At 47.9% G+C, this 22,367-nt stretch overlaps 1 protein-coding gene across 2 annotated transcripts in view; it reads left to right on the forward strand.

Moving 5' to 3' along the window:
• Window positions 1–22,367, forward strand: part of IGF2R (insulin like growth factor 2 receptor) — a 98,659-nt gene that overhangs the window by 61,614 nt on the left and 14,678 nt on the right. For both annotated transcript variants that reach the window (XM_074333775.1, XM_074333774.1), the window contains 16 exons: window positions 1,469–1,570; window positions 3,158–3,353; window positions 4,458–4,628; window positions 5,210–5,353; window positions 5,438–5,613; window positions 5,907–5,994; window positions 6,566–6,781; window positions 7,543–7,673; window positions 7,951–8,048; window positions 13,294–13,430; window positions 14,909–15,099; window positions 16,685–16,811; window positions 17,611–17,730; window positions 18,062–18,318; window positions 18,624–18,842; window positions 20,368–20,517. In XM_074333775.1, the coding sequence (XP_074189876.1) occupies window positions 1,469–1,570; window positions 3,158–3,353; window positions 4,458–4,628; window positions 5,210–5,353; window positions 5,438–5,613; window positions 5,907–5,994; window positions 6,566–6,781; window positions 7,543–7,673; window positions 7,951–8,048; window positions 13,294–13,430; window positions 14,909–15,099; window positions 16,685–16,811; window positions 17,611–17,730; window positions 18,062–18,318; window positions 18,624–18,842; window positions 20,368–20,517 (2,523 nt within the window). The remainder of the gene's footprint in view (window positions 1–1,468; window positions 1,571–3,157; window positions 3,354–4,457; window positions 4,629–5,209; window positions 5,354–5,437; window positions 5,614–5,906; window positions 5,995–6,565; window positions 6,782–7,542; window positions 7,674–7,950; window positions 8,049–13,293; window positions 13,431–14,908; window positions 15,100–16,684; window positions 16,812–17,610; window positions 17,731–18,061; window positions 18,319–18,623; window positions 18,843–20,367; window positions 20,518–22,367) is intronic.

Raw genomic sequence — 22,367 nt, forward strand, 5'->3', positions numbered from 1 at the left:
TGTGATGTTACCTATCGGAGACATCCCATCTGTGTCAATGTGATGCTCAAGGTGTTAACGCTCCGATTCCAGCCGCTCTCCCACCATCTCTTCCTCGGCCATGTGCCTGCTGCCGTCCGAGCTTGTCCACCCTTCGGCCTTGGCACTTGCTCTTGGCCTCTGTGAGCTCTCTCCTGCAGAACATCGCAGCAGCTGCTCTGCACGGTGTCCTCTGACCTCCTAAGGGCAGCTCCTGTTTTCATAGCACTGGGTGTTTGTCTTCATAATGCAACGTACGAGATGTGATAAAAAATACGGCGAAGCTTTAAATAAAAAGTTTTTACAGTAAAAGACACATTGCCATTAATCCCCCTCAAAATACTCTCCCTCACTTCGAACACACTTATCCCGTCGTTCTTGCCACTTGCTGAAGCAGCTCTGCAGGTCCTCTCCCGTGAGTGTCTTTATCCTTCACCACTACAACTCTCTGTGTCACACATCGCTTCTGGTATGGCAATTTCTGTCAAATAAAAACATTACGGTGTGTCCTGATCCACTTTATTTCCGGATCTGGCACCGTGCACCTTCTGGCTCTTCCCCAAAGTAAAAATAATTCAGGACATCGAGGCAGCCAGGACAGTGCAACTAAAGACACTCATGAAAGAGGACTTCCAGAACTGCTTCAGAAAGTGGCAAGAACTGGGATAAGCGTGTTTGAAGTGAGGGGGAATATTTTGAGGGGGATTCATGGCAATGTGTCTTTTACTGTAATAAGCTTTTTAAAATTTAAACATTCATCGTATTTTTTGATCACACCTCATATTTCCCTCCCTCCCTTTTAAAAATCTCCGCTGGGCAGCAGATCCTTTGAAGGCAGAGCCCAGGTCACCCAAAAGGACGGTCCTGGCCTCGCAGGTTCCCGGGCAAGGCGGGGATGATGGGATACTACAGCCCGTCCTCCGTCAGCGCTTTCTGGGCTGTGGCTGCTGCTTGTTTCCCTGCATATGGCAGATGGGGCAGAAAAAAGACAGGTCGGGTGTGGGGGGCGTTCCTGACACCTAGAAGGAGAGAAGGGACAGTGAGGCATCTTATTGTCCTTCCATCATTTCCTTTTAAGTCATACCTGAGACAGAAGACAGAACACTTAGATCAACTTCCTTAAGTGGATTTTAAAAAATGATGTATGGGTCTCTTGTGGTTCCTCACTTTCCCCGCAGAGGTCAGCAGTGGTCTTAGTCAGGGACATACAGCAGCCTTAAGAGCTTCTGGGTAAGTTTACTATCTGAGCCCGGTGTCACGCGTGGGCAGACTTCAGGGGCCCGCTCTGGAGGGCTGGTGAGTATGCCCGGGGCTGCTCTTCTCACAGGGGTGTAAGTCAGTGGAGAGAGCGTGGTTTGCGACGTCCCATGTACGGGTTTGGGAGGTGCTCTGTGTGCCGTGCTCTTCAGGACTTGGTTGATCGTGTCTCTTCCCTGCCTTGTCCCTGCAGGCCTGCTCTATACGGGATCCGAACAGTGGGTTTGTGTTTGACCTTAACCCGCTGAACAGTTCCCAAGGCTACGTGGTCTCCGGCATCGGGAAGACCTTTGTGGTAAGTTACATGATGAACTCCCGTTTGCTTTGAAATGAGGGTAGCGTGCGTTAACGCCACCAGCAGCTGGTGACCGGGGAGGCAGGTGTCCTTAGGAGTTGTCCAGGGCGCTGGGATGGAAGCTGTCACCCAGGAGAAGACAAGAGAATCCAGATTTAAGGAGGAAATGAGGTAATGCCATCACCCCCATCCTGGTACAGTGCAAACACAAGGGAGTCATTCTTCAGAAAATCAGTTATGCCTGATGTTACTGAGTGTCTAGAGCAGAGTTCCCTGGGCCAGCTGCCTTGGTATCGCCTGAACTTGTTAGAAACACAAATTCCCATGGGGTGGGGCCAGCCCTCCAGGTGATCCTGGTGTCCACTGGAATTTTTGAGGAAGCAGTAATTATATTACCCAGTGAAAGGGGAATGAGCTGGATGGCTGCGTTCTAGAATCTTTTGACAGCACTGCCATCACAGACAGCCCTGACGGGATGTCTGGAGCAGCGAGGTGGAAAATCTCCATGTTAATGCCGCTGTGATATGAACTAAGCACCACTAGAAAGGGAGAAAGCTTAAAAAAAATCCTTGTTTTGGTTTGTTTACATTCTTATGGCAAAATCCACTTTGGAAGAAGAGAATAAGCTTTGAAAACAGGAAGTTAGGATGAGACTGTCTTATAAAAATGTGATGTGGAGGGGAGCTTGGTGGGTACACCGCATGCAGAGCAGCGCACAGCCTGTCCTGCAGCCCAGGAAAACACCTGGATGGAGAGTCGCCCTGCGGCACTTGGGGTTGTTCCCCGCGCTCCACTCCAAACTGCTACTGTAGAGTCGGGTTTATACCAGGAGGTTTATAATAGGTTTGTTATGGGTGAGAGTGTGTTTAGCTGCCTGTAAGCCTGGGAGAGGCAAACCGGAACCTCTTTGGACCCCAGAGAGAATAGTTTAGATAACATGAAACCCTAGAGAACATGCTGGAAGAGATGAACCCTGACTGCTCGGCATTGCACTAACTGGCCATTTCTTAAGTATAGGAATCTTTAAGAAAAACACTGTACGTAGGCGTTAATTTTGTATGTATTGTCCATCAACACTTAACAGATATAGAAGGTCTTTCTATCTTCATACCAAAGAGCATATTCTACTTCATTTTGGCAACAACAGTGAATTTAACTGAGTTTAAGTGGAATGATATCAACATCTTTAAGAAGTATGGGTATCACATTATACTCGTTTTTAATTAACATGATTTCAACTATGTAAACTTGAATATAACTTAAAATACTGTAAAATTGTGGCTTATGTATATCCTCTCGTATATGTTGCACTATTATCTGCAGTGTGTCTTTGTGCATTTAGAGGTACAGCGCTACATAAATAAACACATACTGAGCCCCAGCGGCAATTTATGGGCGTTTCCGTTGGGACTTTGATGGTTGCCTTTTGTATTTCTAGGACTTAAACTGCCCAAACATGGAAAGTTCGTAACTTGCATAGTAAATAACCACTGTGCGGCCTGGCAGGCCTTGAGTTGCTGGGCTCTTGTTTTGTGGTGAGTTCTGTACCCTGAGTTGGTGTGTGTGGTTCTTACCGTTGGCCTACAGTTTAATGTGTGCGGCACGATGCCAATCTGTGGGACTTTGCAAGGAAAGCCAGCTTCCGGCTGTGAGGCAGAAACCGAGACAAAAGATCTCAAGGACCTGAAGCCAGAAAGGCTGGTTGGACTCGAGAAAAGCCTCCAGCTGTCCACCGAGGGTTTTATAACTCTGACCTACGAAGGGTCCCACTCCGCTGCCAAAGGTGAGCCCAGAACCATGTTGATTTTGTAGCTAACAAGGGCCCTGGCTGTTCTGTGACTAAACCTTCCTGAGTGTGTAACATAAGTGTCCTCTCAGTCCGCCGCCTGTGGCACACGTGCACCAGCCTGATGCGTCCTCTTGAGCCGTCCCAGGTCCCTCAGGTGTGAGCCTGTTGGCTCCCTTCTCCCAGGCAGCCTTCTCAGCCTCCTCCAGTTGTTCCTCTGATGTGCAGTGTTTTCACTTTTCCTTTTAATCCCTTTTATTCCAGATACTGAAGCAATGATGGGTGACAGTAATAAAAATTAGTTTCTTTTTTTCCTAAACTTTTTTTTCCTCCTCTTCTTTCAATCAGTCATCATTATATCTTTAAATACCATTTTGCTGCATTAAAGTTGTTAACATTTTGACTCTTTTCTGCAACTGGGTTGTACAGCAGAAACCTGGTGTCAAGCGCCAGGTCAAGTCAGACCTTTGGGAGGCCGGTGGTGGCGCTGGCGGCACAGCTGCGCTCTGTTGAGTGCTTCCTGTGTTGGAACTCTGGGTGCCCGTTCGCCGGTGGATTCTCACCCAGCCTTGTGCCTCTTGCCCGCCCTGGTGCTCGTGCCCTTCTGTTTAACCACCTCCTCACTTTACAAGCGACGAAGGCCCTGTGCCCTGGACAGAGCCGGTAGCTCATTGGTGCAGAGCCAGGGCTGGGATCCAGGTCTCTTGATTCTAGTCCTGGCTCTGCCAGTTAGTGCAGGTGAGGAAACTGAGGCCCACGGAGGTGCAGTAATTCGCCCAGGGTCTCAGCGAGTAAGCAGCAGGGCTGAGATTTGAATCCACTTCTGCCTGGATTGTAACCTGTGCTCCTCCCACTGCACCCTGCTGAACCCAGGAGGGGGAGTCGTGCGATGTGGTGGCTGGAAATACAAATGCCATCTTAGACGATGTCAGCAGAAGTTAGTGTCTGGAAGGGAGTGGGTGATGGCTCTGCTCTCCTGGATTTGTGGCAGTCCAGTCATTGTTCCAGAGGTGGCTGTGAGGCTCGTTCCCAGTGGGAGCGTTGTCCTGGGCCTGCGCTGTGATTGCTGCTGTGTTACAGACTGGCCTTCTTGTTCCCCAGGGACCAGCGATGCTTTTATCATCCGCTTCGTGTGCAATGATGACGTTTACCCAGGAACCCCCAAGTTCCTGCATCAGGACATCGCCTCGCACTTGGGGATCCGAAACACTTTCTTTGAATTTGAAACTGCGTTGGCCTGCGTGCCTTCTCCAGTGGATTGCCAGGTCACGGGTACGGCCGGGAGGGCCAGGCTCTGAGAGGCTGGTTAAAGTGTGTGTGTGTGCACATGTGTGAGTGTGTGTGTGTTGTGTGTTTTATTTGACAGGCAGCATGCCATTCGTGTTACACGTTTTCTTTGATGCCTAAGAGTTAATGCTTCTGTTGAAGAGAATCTGGGTATCTAATTAATGGCTTTAAGCTCTATTTTGGGATCAGAAGTTGCTTAAGAACAGAGAAGAAAACGTGGGGGGAAAAGTCAAACACGCTGTCAGAGCTCCTTATTTGAGGATGAAAAAAAGGAAGAGGATGAAGCTGTGTGAGGTGTACCCCGCAGGCCGAACAGTGTCCCCGGGACCCCTCGTTCTCTGTGGCTTGGCCCTGTATTTCCACATCGATGGTGCTTCATTAGCACAGCAGTTTTTGAGGGTCAGAGTGGGTGTAAGTTTCTGTAGGGAAAGCCCCTGGCTTCCTGTGGATCTCATTTCTGTTGTGACGGTGAAGTTTGTGCACCATCGGTCTTCAGTTGGGGTAGAAAGGTGGTGGTCCAAAGCTAACAAGAAAGACACATCCAGCGTGTTTGCACTGCATTTCAGATGTTGCTGGAAACGAGTACGATCTGAGTGGCTTAAGCAAAGTCAGGAAGCCTTGGACTGCTGTGGACACCTCGGCTGATGGAAGAAAGAGAACTTTCTATCTGAGTGTGTGCAACCCTCTCCCTTATATTCCTGGATGCCATGGTGAGTGGATAGCATTTGACCCCCCAAGTTCAGTCGGCCTCCCCTCCCATCCTCTAACCCAAATGAATTTCCCGGCTCTTCCAGGCAGTGCCGTGGGGTCTTGCCTGGTGTCGGAAGACAGCAGCAGGAACCTGGGCGTCGTGCAGATCAGTCCTCAAGCCGCAGCTAACGGGTCCCTGAGCATCGTCTATGTCAACGGCGACAAGTGCGGAAACCAGCGCTTCTCCACCAGGATAACGCTCGAATGTGCTCACACCTTGGTGCGTGGGCGACGAACTATCCGTGTCTTGTCTTGTCTGCCTGTTCCCCATGGCCTTCTACTGTCTGAATCTTCTACCTAATTTAAAGCTTGCCTGTGTTTTCATGGGTTTTAGGCCATCAATAGGGTTTGACAAGAATGTGCTATTTCCCCCCAGGCCTTACGTGGTTTGTAAGTGCTGTATATTTTTCTCGTGGTGGTTAAGAGTTGGATATGAATGTGGCTGTCATTTCACTGATTTTTTTTTTTTTTTAAATAAATGAAAACAAAGTAAACTTTTGATTTCTACTATAGGGATCGCCAACATTTCAGCTTCTGGATGACTGTGAGTACGTGTTTGTCTGGAGGACGGTGGAAGCCTGCCCTGTTGTCAGAGCAGAAGGTGAGGCCCAGGGCCCAGCTCACTAATGGCTGTGAATGTATGAAGTCGCCGACATTCTAAACAGCACCTTACATGTGAAACCCTGCAAAAATGGCCACACATGTGATCATGAAATGCTTATTAGTGGACAGATAACTTTTTTTTACTATTATCGAGGGATTTTTTTTTTTTTTTTTTCAATTATAGTTAACATACAATGTTAGTTTCAAGTGTAGCAATTAGACGTGGACGGATAATTTCTTTTCTTTGAGTTTTTTACTCCACCACATCACTAACTTCACCAGTGATGTTTTTCTCATGTACCTGGATTGACAGGTCAGTGGCTTCTCACACTTGAACACATTAATGTGGGGTTTGGTTTTGTTTTGTTTGACTAAGTGAATCTTTATCTTGTGACCAAGGCTTTTCTAGAAATCTGTTTGCCAGGCAATTTGTATTTATGTATGTAACCAAAATGAGATCATGTGGAAATGACATTTAAGATAGTAGCACTTGCCTGATTAATAATTATGTAACTGTTCGCCTCAAAACATGAATGCAATTGGCCTTCACCTCACATGTGTTCTTGAAGGAGACAACTGTGAGGTGAAAGACCCGAGGCACGGCAACTTGTATGACCTGAAGCCGCTTGCCCTAAATGACACCATCGTGAGTGCCGGCGAGTACAACTACTACTTCCGGGTCTGTGGGAAGCTGTCTTCAGATGTCTGCCCAACCACTGACGCGTCCAGGGTGATCTCATCGTGTCAGGAAAAGCCGGGGCCACAGGGATTCCAAAGAGTGGCAGGTACCATGATTTTTCTTCTGCTCTTGTTGCAAAGCAGTGTGATTACGTATTTAAGATGTTACGCTGAAGAATATATCTAATTCTTGGGCGGGAAGCATGACTGTTGTGTTTTCGTAAAATAGCGTATTAGTGATGTGATTTCTGACATTCTTAACCAGCATACATGCTGACGAGTGTTGTTAGCGTTCGTTTCATTCTTATTTAGCAATACCAGTTACTGATTCTAAGGTCATATTTCTTTATTGCAACATCGGGACCCACTGAAGTAGCCAGTAATGGGTGTTCAGAGGTAGTACTTTCTAGAATTGAGTCTAAGTAGACGTGCTTAGCACGGGGTTGGGCTGTAAACCTTCCAGGGCTGGCTGTTGGTCGGCACGCTATCTCAACAGCTGGGCAGATGATAATAAGTTTAAGAACCTTTAAGAAAGATGTTGAAGTAGCTGCCGTGGTGAGTACGTGGGCCACCCTTCGGGGCCACGGAGGGGACGTAACATCTGCACAGCTGATGAGGCTGAGGGGAGTCTGAATGCCATCCTTCCTGGGGTCAGTCTGTAATGTCACAACTCTGAGTGAGAGCAGCCTGGTGTTATCCTTCCTGCTGTGGAATGTGACAGGGAGCGGGTGGTACAATCCTGCCAGGCCAGGTATACTTGGTCGTCTGTTTATACAGGGTGTGCGATGTAATGTGTCTGTTATGAAAAGCATGGCGACCTGGGGACTTCTGGAACCAATCCTTGTTTAATGAGCTGCTTCTTGAACAGGTCTCCTTAATCAGAAGCTGACTTATGAGAATGGGTTGTTGAAACTGAACTACACCGGGGGGGACATGTGCCATAAGGTGTACCAGCGCTCCACAACCATCTTCTTCTACTGCGACCGCAGCACCCAGAAGGTGAGGGCTCGGAGCTCGCAGGAAGTCTCTGGGGTGGTGGGGGGCCTACCTCACCCTCCCTGCTGCTATTACCTTTATAAAACGAATCTGCTCCTAGGTTTCATCAAATCTGCTTACTTTAGTTTAAATGCATTATTTATAGAAAATATGTTGAGACCTTGATCCATTTGCATAGATTTTAATGAATGTAATCATCCCTTACTAGTTTCATCTTTAAAAGTCAAAGTATAAACTAACGGAAGTTTCCGTGTCCTGTGTTTGTCTCTGACTTTTCCAGCCGGTGTTTCTCAAGGAGACTTCAGATTGTTCCTACTTGTTCGAGTGGCGAACACAATATGCCTGCCCACCTTTTGACCTGACCGAATGTTCTTTCAAGTAAGTTAACGCACATGCTGTTACTGCTTTGGGACAGTCGAAAACTTGATGGGATTTTGCTTTAATGGTTAATGGTGTGGACGATGGGATTAGATTAGTCAGGTGATTTCTCTATGCCTTAGCAGTAAAATGAGGAGTTGGATTAGGTTCACCCCCAAAACCGCCACAGCTGAGAGCCTGTGATTATTTTGCGTTGCACATGGGGAAGTGATTGGAGTCCAACCAGAAAACCTTGCATGATTCATAGGTGTAAGTGGAATAGAGTGACCAGGAAGTCACCTGGCCTCTGCTGCTCTCTTAGACCCTGCTGGTCTGGGGACACAGCCGTGAAGAAGGCGTGGAGAGTGTGATGGCAGACGTGCACAGGTTGGGCTGTCAGCATGAGGGGGTGACACCCAGCCTGCAGGTTCTCAGTGGTTGTCGTTGGCTCCCAGTCTGTTCTTACCTGGGGCTCAAATGTACTCCTGAAATTGGGTGCTGGGCAGCTCATGCGATGAGGTGGAGGGCTCCACTGTGTGTGAATTCAACAGTCAGCCTCAGAACTATTACAGAGTGGCTATGTCTTGGGGCCGTCCCTGGAGATTTTGGTTTTGTAGGTCTGACGTTCTGAATAGTTGAGGGACCTGCTGACAGTTCTGTGAAGACCCACCCCAAAAAGAATTGCTGAGTTACAGCATCCCTCCCTGGGGAAAAATTGAGTCATTTCCATGTTTCCTCCCAGTTTTTATCCTGTCGTGTTACTTGTATATAGACAAAGTAGTAATTTTTGAAGTTTTAGTAATGTATGGAAGTGCATACATTTAGCAACTTAAAATCATAATTTAAGTTTAATAATGTTACCTGTTCCACTTAATGTTTTGTAAGCATTTTCATGTGAAACAAATTCATCTCTCCTTCCAAATGAATATGCGCTGTTCTTCTGGGTGGATGGCCATAATTTGCTTAGCCATTCTCTTACTGTCATTTGAGACTGTCTTCAGCTTCCTGATATTTGTGTACGAGGAGTATTGTTTCGATATTCTTTGTACATAAAGCTTTTTTCCAAAAATAGTTGTGCTAAGTTTTTAAAAGTAGAATGAAGTCAAAGGAAAATTGAATAATTGGTTAAGATGGAAGTTTATATATATATATATTGTAATAAATTCATACGAGCACAAAAATGTATGTGACGAATTAAGCTTCCCCCACCCCTGTTCTCTCACCTCAACCTCATTCCACTTTTTATCACATCTTCTTGTAGTTCTTTCTGGAGCTTTCCATGACTCTAAATGATATCTATACCCCAGTTTGTCAACCTCAAATGGTATTGATCTGTCTTAAAAGACGAGAAATTTAATTCTCCTTTGCTATCCTCCTTTCCTGTCTATGCAGCTCCACTTTTGTTCCATTTTTATTTGTTATCGGCTACCTGTAGAATATTAGATACTATACTCCAAGATCTATTTCTTGTTCCCTCACCTTTACACAACACCTCTTTACTCCCTGCTGTGTAAGGTGAGGGTCTCAGATGCTGCCGGCCCCTCGGCCTTCTCCTCTGTCTGCTTTGCCTCTCCATTCTCACCTTCCTGTCACAAACCATCACTGGCACATTGTCAAGGTTTAGAATATTTATATTGTGTTTGGTAACTCTAATGGTCTTCCCTACTTTATTCACAGGGTGATTCTAAAGAATTAAAAACTAACAAATAGCATTTATAATATTGGGTGAACATCATTTACTGCAAAATTGCATGGTGTGATTGGATCTACAGAGAATGGCATAATCCCGTGTCACTTAGCCTGCTCTTTTGGAAGGAAAACAGGCTGAGTATTTAGGTCAGGAGGTTCCCATTCCTTCTGTTTCATAAGTTGCTCCAAAGAATCATGCCACATTTTGTTTTGCTTCCTATTTGGAACTTGGCTATCTCGGTAGCTTTTTAATCTTGGCATTTTGTACTATCTTTTTCTTTTATTGTTGACAGAATAATTGGCTTTCCCTTTGTATCTAAGATGATCTGGTTCTTTGTGATGCTGTGTGTACGGGTGAATCACATCTGCTTAAGGAAGGTCTGTGGTTCCCAGTTCTGATTTCTGGTCTTCTGATTAGTGCTTGTTCTGGAGTCACTCTGGGCTTGGATCCGCACTACACTGCTTCTTGGATTTCATGTCCTTTTTCATTTGGTTAGAGTACATTCTCATATACTTAAAAAGAACCCCTGGGATTTCTGAAAATGCCATTGTTTTGCTCTCCGATCTATAGGATTAGAGATTCAAAATAATTTCCCCACAGTTTTGAAGGCAGGTACATGGTATGGCTGGTGAAAAGTTTGTTGCTTTTATCTTTGCGTTTTTCCTCCATTCTGGAAGATTTTCTGAATTTTTCCTACCAACTATCCTTTGGAAATTTACATTTTAAATTTCGAATAAGTAATGATCTCTGACGATACTAATTATAACTTTTTTTTGTTTTCTTTTTTTTAAACTTTATCGTCCATTCCCTGAATTATAATCCATTTTCTTTTAATGGTTGCCTTAAATATATATCCTTGACTTAACAAAAACTAAAGTTAATCAGAACTCTACCCATGTCTTTAGTGATAAAATAATGTAGAATGCATTGGCACTGACCCCCTGTCCCATCTCCATGGTCTAGTTGTCCAGTGTTTTAGCAGTGATTCATTTTCTTATTGCTCAAAGAAGTCATTATTGTGGTTGTTCAAAAATAATCATTCGTGGCTTGACTATATAAATTTCTTTTTATAAAAAGGAAAAGAAATAAATCTATCACTTTCTTTGACTTGCTATTCCTTTTTGCATATTACCCCTTCCTTTTGACTTCATTTTCCTCCTTCTTTAAGAACTTTGTTTAGTGTAGTGCTTCTCTTAGTGCTGGTTTGCAAACTATTTGCTACTGGTCTCTGATGGGACGAGGAGCTTGCACCAGAATATAAATCAGTGGTGTCACCCTCCCCCTGGACAGCGAAGGAACCAGTGTATCGAGTCATTGCTTTGCTTTCTGGCTCCTCATGCTTGCTGACTGGTCTTGGGGTACAAACCACACTTCGAGTAACACTGCTCAGTAGTTCTAACAGAGTCTGTAGAATTAAAATCCTATTTATTTGAAAAGCCTTCATTTTACCCTCACGAGCTGAGTATGGAATTCCATCATCTTCCAGTGCAGACTATTGCTGTTAGAGAGTCTGCCCTCTGTCAGTTCTGTTTTCATTCTTCTGTAGATAAGCTATCTTTTCTGTATACATTTTTCTTGTGCTTGTTCTGCAGTCTCAGTATGATTGGTTTATGTGCGGTTTTATTGTTATTATGTTGCTTGGAAGGTCGTGCTTCCCAAAACTAAAGATGCATGTCTGTTATTAGTTTCGGAATGTTTGCAGCTACCGAGTCTTTGAATGTTGCCTCTAATTTCTTCTGTCCTTTTCCTTTGGAACTTCTATTACCCGTGTCTTACTCCCCGTTCTGTCCACATGTCTTTTAATGTCGTTTTCATCTGTTTCTGTACAGTATTCTATGTCCTTAGACCTATTTTCCAATTTGCCTGTTCTCTTATCCGCTGATTTTAATTTGCTGTTTCAGCAGTTCGCTGCCTTTTTAATTTTCATGACTTTCTTCATTCTAGGAGTTCTGTTTGGTAGTCTTCCTCGCTCATCACTTCTTTCCTCCGCGTCACCCTACACTGGGTTGCATCCTTTTGTTATCATTTCTATTCCTTCTTTTAGGTCTTTAACCATTTAAAACACATCTCTATCGGATACTCTGTTACCTGAAGTTTTTGAGGTTCTGATTCTGCAAATCCCTGCCTCTCCCACAGATTCCATAGCAGTTACCGCCAACTCTGTCCTTCACGCCTTTCTCCCTCACTTCCCACTTGTGGCCCACCGACCTTCAAAGTATCTAGAATTCTCTCTCCTGGAAGCAGTGCGCCACCTGCTTCTAACCTGCCTTCGTCTCGTGCCTGCCTCACCGCAGTCACCTCTGGGTCAGGCCCCTCGCTCCTGCCCCTGCCATGCATTGGATTAGTCCAGCACAGTGATCTCGGTGGTCCTGTTAAAATGTGTGATGAGGCCACTCTTTTGCTGAAAGCCTTCAATGCAGTGCTTCTCCGGTCTCATTTGGAACTGCAAGCTGAATTCTTGCTATGAGCTGAAAAGCCCTACGTGATATTACCCTGTATTACCTGCAGCCTCACCCCCTGCTCTGTCACTCACATTCGCTCTGCTCCAGCCACACAGGGCTCCTTGCTTTTCTTCGACGGTGCCAGGCTCCCTGTGCCTCAGGCCCTTTGCCTGTGGTGCTCTTTACTGGGTCCCTGGCCGGCTGGCTGTGCCATGTCTTTCAGAGTTTATTCAGAGGTCACCTCCCAGTGAGGAGACTTGGTCTAAAATCTCAGCTCCTGTCCCCGCTCACCCCAGACTTCAGACCCCCTTTCCCTTCCTTTGTCCTGTTCAGCCCTCATTGCCTCCTGATAAACTATACAGTTAAAAACGTTTATCCTGTTTATGATCTTTTTTCCCACTAGTAATTTCTATAAACTTCGTAAGAGAGGTGATTTTTGTCGTTTTGTTCAATACAATATCCCCAGCTTAGCTCATATTTTTTGAATGAATGACTGCTTTTCATTCTCCTCTGATACGCTTGGACCTAATGAAGTGGCGTCTGTGATTATTCCGTCCTCACCTGGACCTGGTGCTCCACGGGGACCACGTACCAAGTGTTGGTCTTAACCCACCATTGACGGCACCTGGTGTGGGGTAGGCTCTCGGTCACTGTCAGCATGTGGGGTGTGTGCAGTAAATAAACCTGCAGCCCGAGCATAACGGTCAGCACCGACCCATCGTAGTTTCAGTGACTGTTGGTGGCCTCAAGGTGTCAACAGCAGGTGGCCTGCTAAGAGCGGTCTGTGCTGGGGGTGCTCCCTGTGTGTTAGCTATTTACTAGTGTCTTTGTTCTGGGTCTCTGGATGTCTTCCATCCTGAGCATGGAGAGCACGCACTTTTCAGGCTTGGTGTTCAGTGTGGGTTTTTTTTTTTTTTTTAATATATATTTTTATTGAACTCAGTCTTGAAGTTTCCTGAACTCAAGTTGTTGCTGATTCCGACTGGAAGTGGGAGCGGGCCAGTCCAAAGTTCTGTCCCTGGGGGACGTCTGACTCCCAGGCTGTCAGGGTGGACTGCGCCCCTCGTCCTGAGCCTGTCCAGACGGCATCGGTCAGAATACAGGTGAACCTGATGCAGTGTTCTCTTCCCTACAGAGACGGGGCTGGCAACAACTACGACCTCTCGTCCCTGTCAAAGTACAGTGACAACTGGGAAGCAGTCACGAGGACAGGGGCCACCGAGCACTACCTCATCAACGTTTGCAAGTCTCTATCTCCTCAGCCTGGCTCGGGTAAGAGGACTCTCGGGGGCCTGACGGCCTGGAGTCATTTTATGGGGGGAGGTCGAGTGGGGACGGCTCTGTGCAGGTGCATTCCGTCCCGTGACATGAGTGGTTTGGCCAGGAAGCAGCAGGAGGCACAAGTGAAGGGTCTTCATGGCCAATCCCTGGTGTGGCCCAGGATAAGTCAGTGCTGAAGCCTCTGCTGGGAACATTGTAACCTTTTGTGAATGTGAGGAGGTGGAGGTGGGTAGAATTAATCACGGTGGCAGGTAATTCTTCTTAGTAGGTGTCGTGCAGGGAGGCCTACGGGGTCTCTGCTCCCACTCCCCACATAAGAACGCAGGATATGGTGAGGCCAAAAAGGAACACCCATGGAGCCATAGGTAGGGGAGTCATACCACTATGGTCTCACTGGAGGCTGGGTTCACCGGACATGCGACCTGCTGTCCGTTTTTCTGCCAACCGACCGACGACTCTCCTCCACTCTCCTCGGCTCTCCTCTGTAGCCGCAGCAGTTATATTAGTGGCCAATGTCTCACTGGTTACAGCTGACGGCCAACTAGCCACAGCTGATGGCCATCCAATCACAGTTGATGGCCATTTACTACCTGAGCCAACACCTTTCTATGTGAGGCCGAGAGCCTGGAAACTGCTTTCTGGGGCTCTGCCCCCACAGTAGGACAGGAGGAGATAAGAGGGTGTGGAACAGTGTGTGTTCGTTGCATTTATTGAGAGTAACGTGGGTGAGTGGTCCTTTTACGATGCAGAAGCCAACTCACCCAAACCTTAGTGCCGGTGGTGAGACTAGAAGTCAATTCTTCCTGTGGGACCAGGAGCAATCCGCAGTAACCTTGGTGCCATCCACGGCCGCTTGAAATCCCGAAGAGGCCACTTGTCCCATTTTCTTGGAGTTTCATACAGCCTCACCCACATATTCTGGGGCTCAACTCGAAGGGGGCACTGTTTTTTTTTTTTTTACCTAAAGTGGTTTCTGTCCTCCGCACAGTGTGAGGCCGTGGGCCCTATTCCCTTGCTCTGTGCTGGGAAGATTGGTGACACCGTGGTCTTAGTCCATGAATAGTACTTCTGTACCCAGGGCAGGTGGCACATATGTTTGGGGACCTGGGAACTCAGAGGTCTTGGTGACTTCTTGATTAAAGACAGCGCACAAATGTATGCCATTTAAAATGTGCCTTTGGCTTTATGTAGTGTAGCTTCATTGCATTTGGGGTTCAGAAGTAATTCAGGCTGTTGCACCTTGGATTCTCCCCACACCCCATGCGTACCTGAGTCCATCTCCGGTCAAACAGCATTTAAATGAGCGAGAACTCGTGGTACCGTTGTCGTCTGATGTATGTAAAAGAGACAGATTATTTTGGAGTGACTCTTAGAATCAAGGGAGTGGGTTTGACACCACTTGCCAGACAAAGTTAAAGTCAACACTGGAAAATAACCAAAGGTGACTTCTGTGTCTTGTTGTGTTGCAGAGCCATGCCCTCCGGAAGCGGCCGTGTGTCTGGTGGGCGGCTCCAAGCCTGTGAACCTTGGCAGAGTGAGGGATGGTCCCCAGTGGAAAGATGGTATCAGTGTCCTGAAGTACACTGATGGCGACTTGTGTCCAGACCAGATTCGGAAAAAGTCGACCACCATCCGATTCACCTGCAGCGAGAACCAAGTCGTAAGTGACAGCTTTCTCAGCCCTGCTGCTGCTGCTGCTTTGGGGACAGTAGGACTCAACGGTCACCAACATCTTACTTCCCTTGGGACGGGAGTTGGAGAGCTCAGGATGACTCTGCCTGTCAGCTGGTGGCAGTGTGGCATCCCATCGGCCTGCAGTTCTCTGGCTCCTGAGATGCCTGACCTGGCAATTCTGACTTCAGAATTCACTGATTCTCTTTAAAGTTTCACTCAGATCCCCAAAGGCTGTAGAGAAAACCGATAGTTGACAACACGCCCTTTGTCTTCATGGCGGCTGCTTGGGAAAAGCAGAAGGTTGGGTGGATCTGGCTCAAAGGCAGCTCTTCCGCTTGCCACCTGGCGTCACTTGGTTAATTAGTTAGACACTCGAAACTGTTCACCCATTAATAGCACGAGACATGCTTATCTTGCCACATCTCTGTGAGGGTTAGAGAGAAGAGGTGTCAAGTGCCGGGTGTTGTTTCTGGTGGGTGGTCGGTGCACAGTAAACGGGGCTGGTCCCATCCCCGTGATGTGACTGGTTGCTTCCCTGTGGGTTGGTCTGGGCAGCTAAGCAGGTGGGCTAAAGTAATGGTTTCTTGGGACTGTTTGTCACCACAGGAAGATGTCTGCATGGGAGATTAATGTGAAGCCCCACGTGCTTTGTGTAAGATTGGGGTTTAGCTGGTTTGGGAGAAATGGCAAGCTGGGCCAGCCCTCTGTGTGTCAGGACAGCGTGCCCACTCGAGCTGTGTCTGGGAGCAGTGGTGGGCGGAGGCAGGGCGGGGGCAGCCTGGGGGCCTGGGGCCGGCCCTTTTGATGGAAGTGGCTGCTGAGGTTTCTCTTGGGAAGACTGTGCAGAGCTTAGCCTAGACTTGAGTGTGAGCTGCTGGGGTGTGGATAGACCGTCAACTCCCGACCTGAGCCCACAGGTTCATGGCGGTGGAGGAAGAGCTGTCTGACTTGTGATAGGAACGTGAGGGCCACAGGAGAGGGGTTCTGCACGTGGTGCCAGGAGGCTGGACTGCAGTGTGGCCGAGTCGTGGCCGGGCAGTCGTCACGGGTATATCTGGGAGGGGTCACCTGCTGAGTGAATCTCAGTAGCTCCGAGGTGGACGAGAGGCATTGCATTGCAGACGCGGACAGAGCAACTGGGGGATTTGAAGAAATGACTGACGGGTCTTTGTTTTGTTCAGAGTAACAGATTTCAGTTCATTTGTTTTTCAGTGTTATCACTTATTTGCTCATTTGTGACTCACAGTAGCCCTTTGAGCGTCTTTGTCCAGTCTGTCCCCAACCCCTGTCACAATGCTGTAGCACTAGGAAAGCCTGCCTGGTCCCCCATCGCGGGTTTCCGGATCTGGGTACGTCTCTCTGACCCTGCGTGTGTATGAAGCCTCCAGTGGTATCTCAGGAACAAATCCTGACCCTTTGCTTTTTCTAACTCTGCTGTCACCCGTAGACATTGGGACAGAAATTTCATGTGTTCGCGGTGTGCTGCCAAGAAGCCTGCTGTACGGTACATTATCACAAACATCAGCCATCAGCCGTGTGCCGCTCAGCAGCTCTCTGTCCTTTGCTTCTAGAACTCCAGGCCTATGTTCATCAGTGCGGTGGAAGACTGCGAGTACACTTTCAGCTGGCCCACTGCAGCCGCCTGTCCTGTGAGGAGCAACGTGCATGGTGACTGCAAGGTCACCAACCCCGCCACAGGTGAGACCTTGCCCACCATCAGCCCCCCCGAGCAAGGGAACCTGCCCGCCACCAGCCCCACAGTGAGGGGCCCTGCCCGCCACCAGCCCCCCAGAGCAAGGGACCTTGCCTGTCACCAGCCCCACAGTGAGGGACCCGGCCTGTCACCAGCCACCACAGTGAGGGACCCAATGTGAAGCTGGGCAGCAGGGCCCCCCCTAAGCGACAACACTCTGTCCTGTGTGTGCATGATTGGCTTTTTCTCGGGCCTGTCCAATCTGTTGGCTTGTGGCTCCCCTTCAGTGGAGAGGAGATTAACCATTTCATGAAAGTCGTGCTCCCCGTGACTCTTGTTTCTGAAGGATCCAGTCACACCAGCTGTAGAATTGCAGAGCTGGCTAAGTCAGCGTCCTTGTCACCTTCAGAGTTAGCATGGGGCGGCGAGGAGACCTCCAGTGTATGTCTGCACTGGGGACCCGGGAAGATGCAGGTGGCAGTTCATAGCAGCTGGAGTGTTGCCAGTGGGCCTCCCACGTCCCCCTGGAACCCTAGTGGCTTCTGTGGCCCAACTCCAGGCGGAGGAGGATGCTTGGAGCTGCTCTTTTCTGGGAAAAGACAAGCCAGCTCAGCAATTGGGGGACTGATGGCCTTGTGATACGGGCCAGACAGTCAGGCTTTTTAGGGCTCCGTCAATGAAAGGCGTGGTGTTTCATGGTGAGAAGTCGGAAGCCCTACGGCCATTGTGATCCACGTGTGACACTGATGATGGGCCTCCTGAGTCTCAGGTCCCTGGAGTCACTGTGTCCCCGTCCCCTTTCAGGACACCTGTTTGATCTGAACTCTCTAAGTGGCAGAACTGGATACACTGCTGCTTACAGCGAGAAGGGGCTCGTCTACATGAGCATCTGTGGGGAGAATCAAAACTGCTCCCCCGGCGTAGGTAAGGGCTGCGACTTCCTGCCTGATGTCTGTCTGTCCTGTCTGTGAGGTCACCCTCACACCCTCATTCCTCCAGCAAAGGGCTGAGTAGAAGCCAAGATCTAGCCGCTTCCTCTCCCACAGCACTGATCTCACGTGGGGGAGATAGGTGGCCGCATGATGTATGCACGGACAGGAGATGTGTAACATTTGCTAAGACCGCATCGCCACTCAGAATCACGACTGTTAACTATGAATGTGAAAGTCTAGATTTGCAGAAAGTTGTCCTCAGAAACTTTGTCATTTGAACCCACAATTGTGTGTTTTTCCTTCCCCTTCCATGTTTGGTGCAGGGGCCTGCTTTGGGCAGACCAGGATCAGTGTGGGCAAAGCCAACAAGAGGCTGATGTACGTGGATCAGGTGTTACAGCTGGTGTATGAGGATGGGTCCCTCTGTCCTTCCAAATCCGGCCTGAGGTACAAGAGTGTGATCAGCTTTGTGTGTAGGCCTGAGGCCGGGCCCACCAACAGGCCCATGCTCATCTCCCTCGACAAGCAGACGTGCACACTCTTCTTTTCCTGGCACACGCCTCTGGCGTGCGAGCAGATGGTGAGTGTGGGGCTGGGCACGTGTGACATTGAGAAATGCATGCCCGAGGCCTGGGTGCACCCAGGTTTCATCACCAGTTTTACTACAGTCCACTTGGCCCCCCAGCAGATGCCCAGCGTATCTCATCCACCCCTCGTGGTCCCAGTAATAACTGGTTCAACGTGCCCAGTGTTACGTAACCAAACGTCTAGGGCCATTAATTCACCCTTTGTGCTTTTTCTGTTGTTGATCAGCTTTTAAATTCTTTTGGGTGACGTAATGGGAAATTTTACTTTGACTCCAAAGAACTCTTTCCTCTTTAACAGCCAGAATGTTCCGTGAAGAATGGTAGCTCCATTATCGACTTGTCTCCCCTCATCCACCGCACTGGGGGTTACGAGGCGTATGACGAGAGCGAGGATGACACCTCCGACACCAACCCCGACTTCTACATTAACATCTGCCAGCCGCTGAATCCTATCCACGGGCTGCCTTGTCCCGCCGGAGCCGCTGTGTGCAAAGTGCCGGTCAACGGTGCCCCCATAGTAAGTGTGGGGAATCCAAGCGGGGGAAACAGTTGTTGCAAGGTTTGTAACAGTAACCTTCATGTTGTGTCCCTTGCTTCCAACGGAGTTACTCAAGCAGAAAGAACGGAAAAGTGGGGTGGGACTATGTATGTTCTGTGACCAGGGGCAAGAGTCATGGCAGGATTAGTGCGTTGAGCTATCAGCTGACGACGATACGCAGGAGGTCTTTGAGTTGTGGAAGAAAATGTGAACACACGTGTATAGGCACATTGTTTTGTATCATGTTAGGAGTCTCAAGGGTGACTCTAGTGGAGAACTGTTTTACGTAATGTGCAAGAAAGAACATTGGCAGAGCTTGGGTTTCTTTGAAATGCAATGTCTTGTGTCATTGAAACGTTTGTGAAATGCAAGCACTTCCTTTGCTCAATGAGTGGTAATTAAGGACAAAAGCAGATTTGCTAATGGCTAAATATTCTGCTTTGAAAGCCTTGGTTTTACACTAGCATTTTTTAATTACAGAGTTTGATCTTCAGAAGTCGTCTTCATGAGTTATATTCATGTTTTGTCAAATCCTTGGTAGGCTTTATTATTTGAGATGCAGCACAAAGGTGGTTTTTCTCTTTTTATTCTTTAAATAGTGAGCCCTGTCATAAGGCATCTCGATGTGTTTTTAAAAGCTGGACATTATGTGCGGCATCGTCATGGTGCGGTGCTGGGAGTGGGCAGGGAAATTGGCCATGACGTGAATTTAGCAAAGCCACAGCTGTGTGGGGGTTGGGGGGCCTGGATGAAGCGTGTGTTAGTGTCATCCAGTCCAACAGTGCAGGTTGGGGTGTTGATGTGTGAGTCTTTCTCTGAGAGGTTCGAGCTGCTGTATTTTATTGCCTGGCTACCCTTTTTCAGATTTTGAAAATTGTAGTAAGTTCTCTTAACTGGAGAATGTGTTGCGTTGTCGTGGCCTCCTCACACTCACTCATCCCAGACATACATACCTCTCCTTGCCGTTCATCTGTCTCTCATTCCTGTGTTCATTTCCTCAGAAATACTGACTGAGCGGGCAGTGTGTGTCAGGTGCTGTGCTAAGTCGTGGGAGGGAGCAGAGAACAAGCTCTGCCCTCCCTGTGGACAGACTGGGGGACATTGCCGAGTAAGCGGGCAGTCCCGGTGCAGCGCCAGGTGTGAGGAGACGGTCAGCATGGGACATGTACAGGGGTTCTGCCTCCCACCGTCAGGTCATAGAAGACTGTGTAGCATTCTTGATGTGGCTGGAGAGAAAAATTCCTGTAGCCTGGAGTCTTTGAAAATGGACTATGAGTAGAAATAGAACAATTGTACTAACCGTAGCATCAAAACTGATAACCCCCGAAACACTGAATTTTCTGTGTAGCATCTGATTGTCAAGGCTTGCCAAGTACTCAGTGCTGTAACCCAGTTTCTTTAGGGGCTACTCATGTTCCAAACTGGTGAGGTCTAATTTTTGCAATTCTGTATGAACCTGGGGAACAGTGAATTTCCTGAAATGTTTATATTTTTCTTTGTTTAGGATATTGGCCGAGTCTCAGGACCTCCAATACTCAATCCTGTAGCGAATGAAGTTTACTTGAATTTTGAAAGCAGTACTCCCTGCGCAGCGGACAAGCATTTCAACTACACCTCCCTGATCGCATTCCACTGTAAGAGAGGCGTGAGCATGGTGAGTGTGCCGCCTGTTTGCAGCCTGGACACTGAGGTGTGGATGAGCTGGAAACCCACAGAGTGTTTCAGATCTAAGGATGCCGTAGTCACAGCATCCCCCTTGGAGCACACCTGGCAGTAGAGCATCTGAGTAATTTAATGAATGAATTTAGCAGTGAGTAAGCCCGCCCTGAATTAACACGGCGGGTTTTGCACATGCAGGCTTACTACCATTTAAAAACATGAAAACTTAAGTGTAGACGTGGTATTCACCTTGGCCTACCAGTGTATAAAGGGGTCATAACCTTTTCTTTTTTTAAAACCATAACATTACGCATTCTATTCTTACTGGGAAGTCTGACAGACGTTTGGCAGCTACAATCACCTGAAATGCAGAACTTAGCAAGCAAAAGAAGACCCTTGGAATCAAAATAGGTTCCACAAAGTTCTACATTTGACTTCTGAGGAGGTTATTAGTTTCTGTTTTACATGCATTTGAAAAAGATACTACTGGCTTCTATCATAATGAGTACCATTTTGTTATAGAGTTTTTGCGTCTGTTTTCTCATGACCCCCTCTGTGAAGAAGAGAGAAATGGGAGAGTATGGTCCCTTTTCTCTGTGACTCAGAACAGCTGAGTGACGTGCCTGACATCACACACCTTGCAGTGGCAGCCAGGCCCCTGCCTGCTGCTCAGGGGGGAGCTCTCTGCTCTGGACAGCTCGGCTCCCCAACCCCTCCCTCACCTGTGCTTCTGAAATCCACGAAGCATTGCAGATTTGGTCATGTGGCCTGAGGCTGCTTATGGTCTATATTTGTCCCATCTAATGTGAATATTCATACATTTCTTGCTACTGGAGTATTAACGTACTTGATACAGGAGTGTGTGTGTGTGTGTGTGTGTGTGACGTAATAGAAACATATTCCAAATTGCCTCTTATAATGCTAATGATGACGAATTCTAAGGCTCCGCTGGTCCTAGGTGTTCAGGTAATGGACGGTGGTTCTCTAATGTGTCTTCTATTTTCAGTAAGATGACTTGACTTCTGATTTCTTGGCCAGTAGCAGGTTTGTAAGGGAAAGGCTGCCAGATATGGCAGGCAGTGACCTGGCAGTAGCCTGCCAAGGAGGGGCAGTACAGTAATAGAGAGAGGGGGAAAGACAAATGATTGCCACCTGGGGCCTCTCCACCCAGAGGCCGCAGGCACCTGAGCCGTTGGACGGCCCCTGTGCACACATGGTGGGCAGTGAGGATTATCTGGCCTTGTGAGCCGTCAGCTCCTTTGTCGCTTAGGCGTGTCTGTGTGTTTGTGTGGGTGTCTGAGGAACGCTTGCTTATCTCACGTTGCCAGATAAACAGCGTGTGCCTGCTTAGCTCTGCAACTGCCGGCAGAGCCACAGGTCAGACGTGCCCTGGACTTTGGTCAGTTCTCAGGGCATCTGCTCCTGGAGACTGATCAGTATTTATGTGTCTGTAGAGATGAGGGCCCCCACAGTGAATGTTTATTCCAGTTCTGGAAAGATTTTAAAGCCATTTTCTTCCCCTGTGGTTTTTATCTTAGTGGAAATACTTTTCCACTTGAGTTTCTAGAAAAAATGATTCTCAGCAGTAATGAAAAATGTAATCCCCCACCAGCTGCCTCATCTGTGTTTGTGGCTGTTGTTGACTGAGGGAATAAATACATGGATTGAAAAGCCTCCGTCTGGCTGTGGAATGCCTAGCCCTTCTTGTAAATATCCTGTTTCTAGAAATGTTGGAGTGGAGACGCTGCTTATGCGCGTGTTGAAGCACTTGTGCAGTTCCCTCCTTGCCATGGCGGGGTCTCAGTTTCACACACTCTGTGTCGTGACATTTTCCCCCTCCCCCCA

Source organism: Rhinolophus sinicus, linkage group LG05, assembly GCF_036562045.2.
Source record: "Rhinolophus sinicus isolate RSC01 linkage group LG05, ASM3656204v1, whole genome shotgun sequence".
NCBI classification, from domain to species: Eukaryota; Metazoa; Chordata; class Mammalia; order Chiroptera; family Rhinolophidae; genus Rhinolophus; species Rhinolophus sinicus.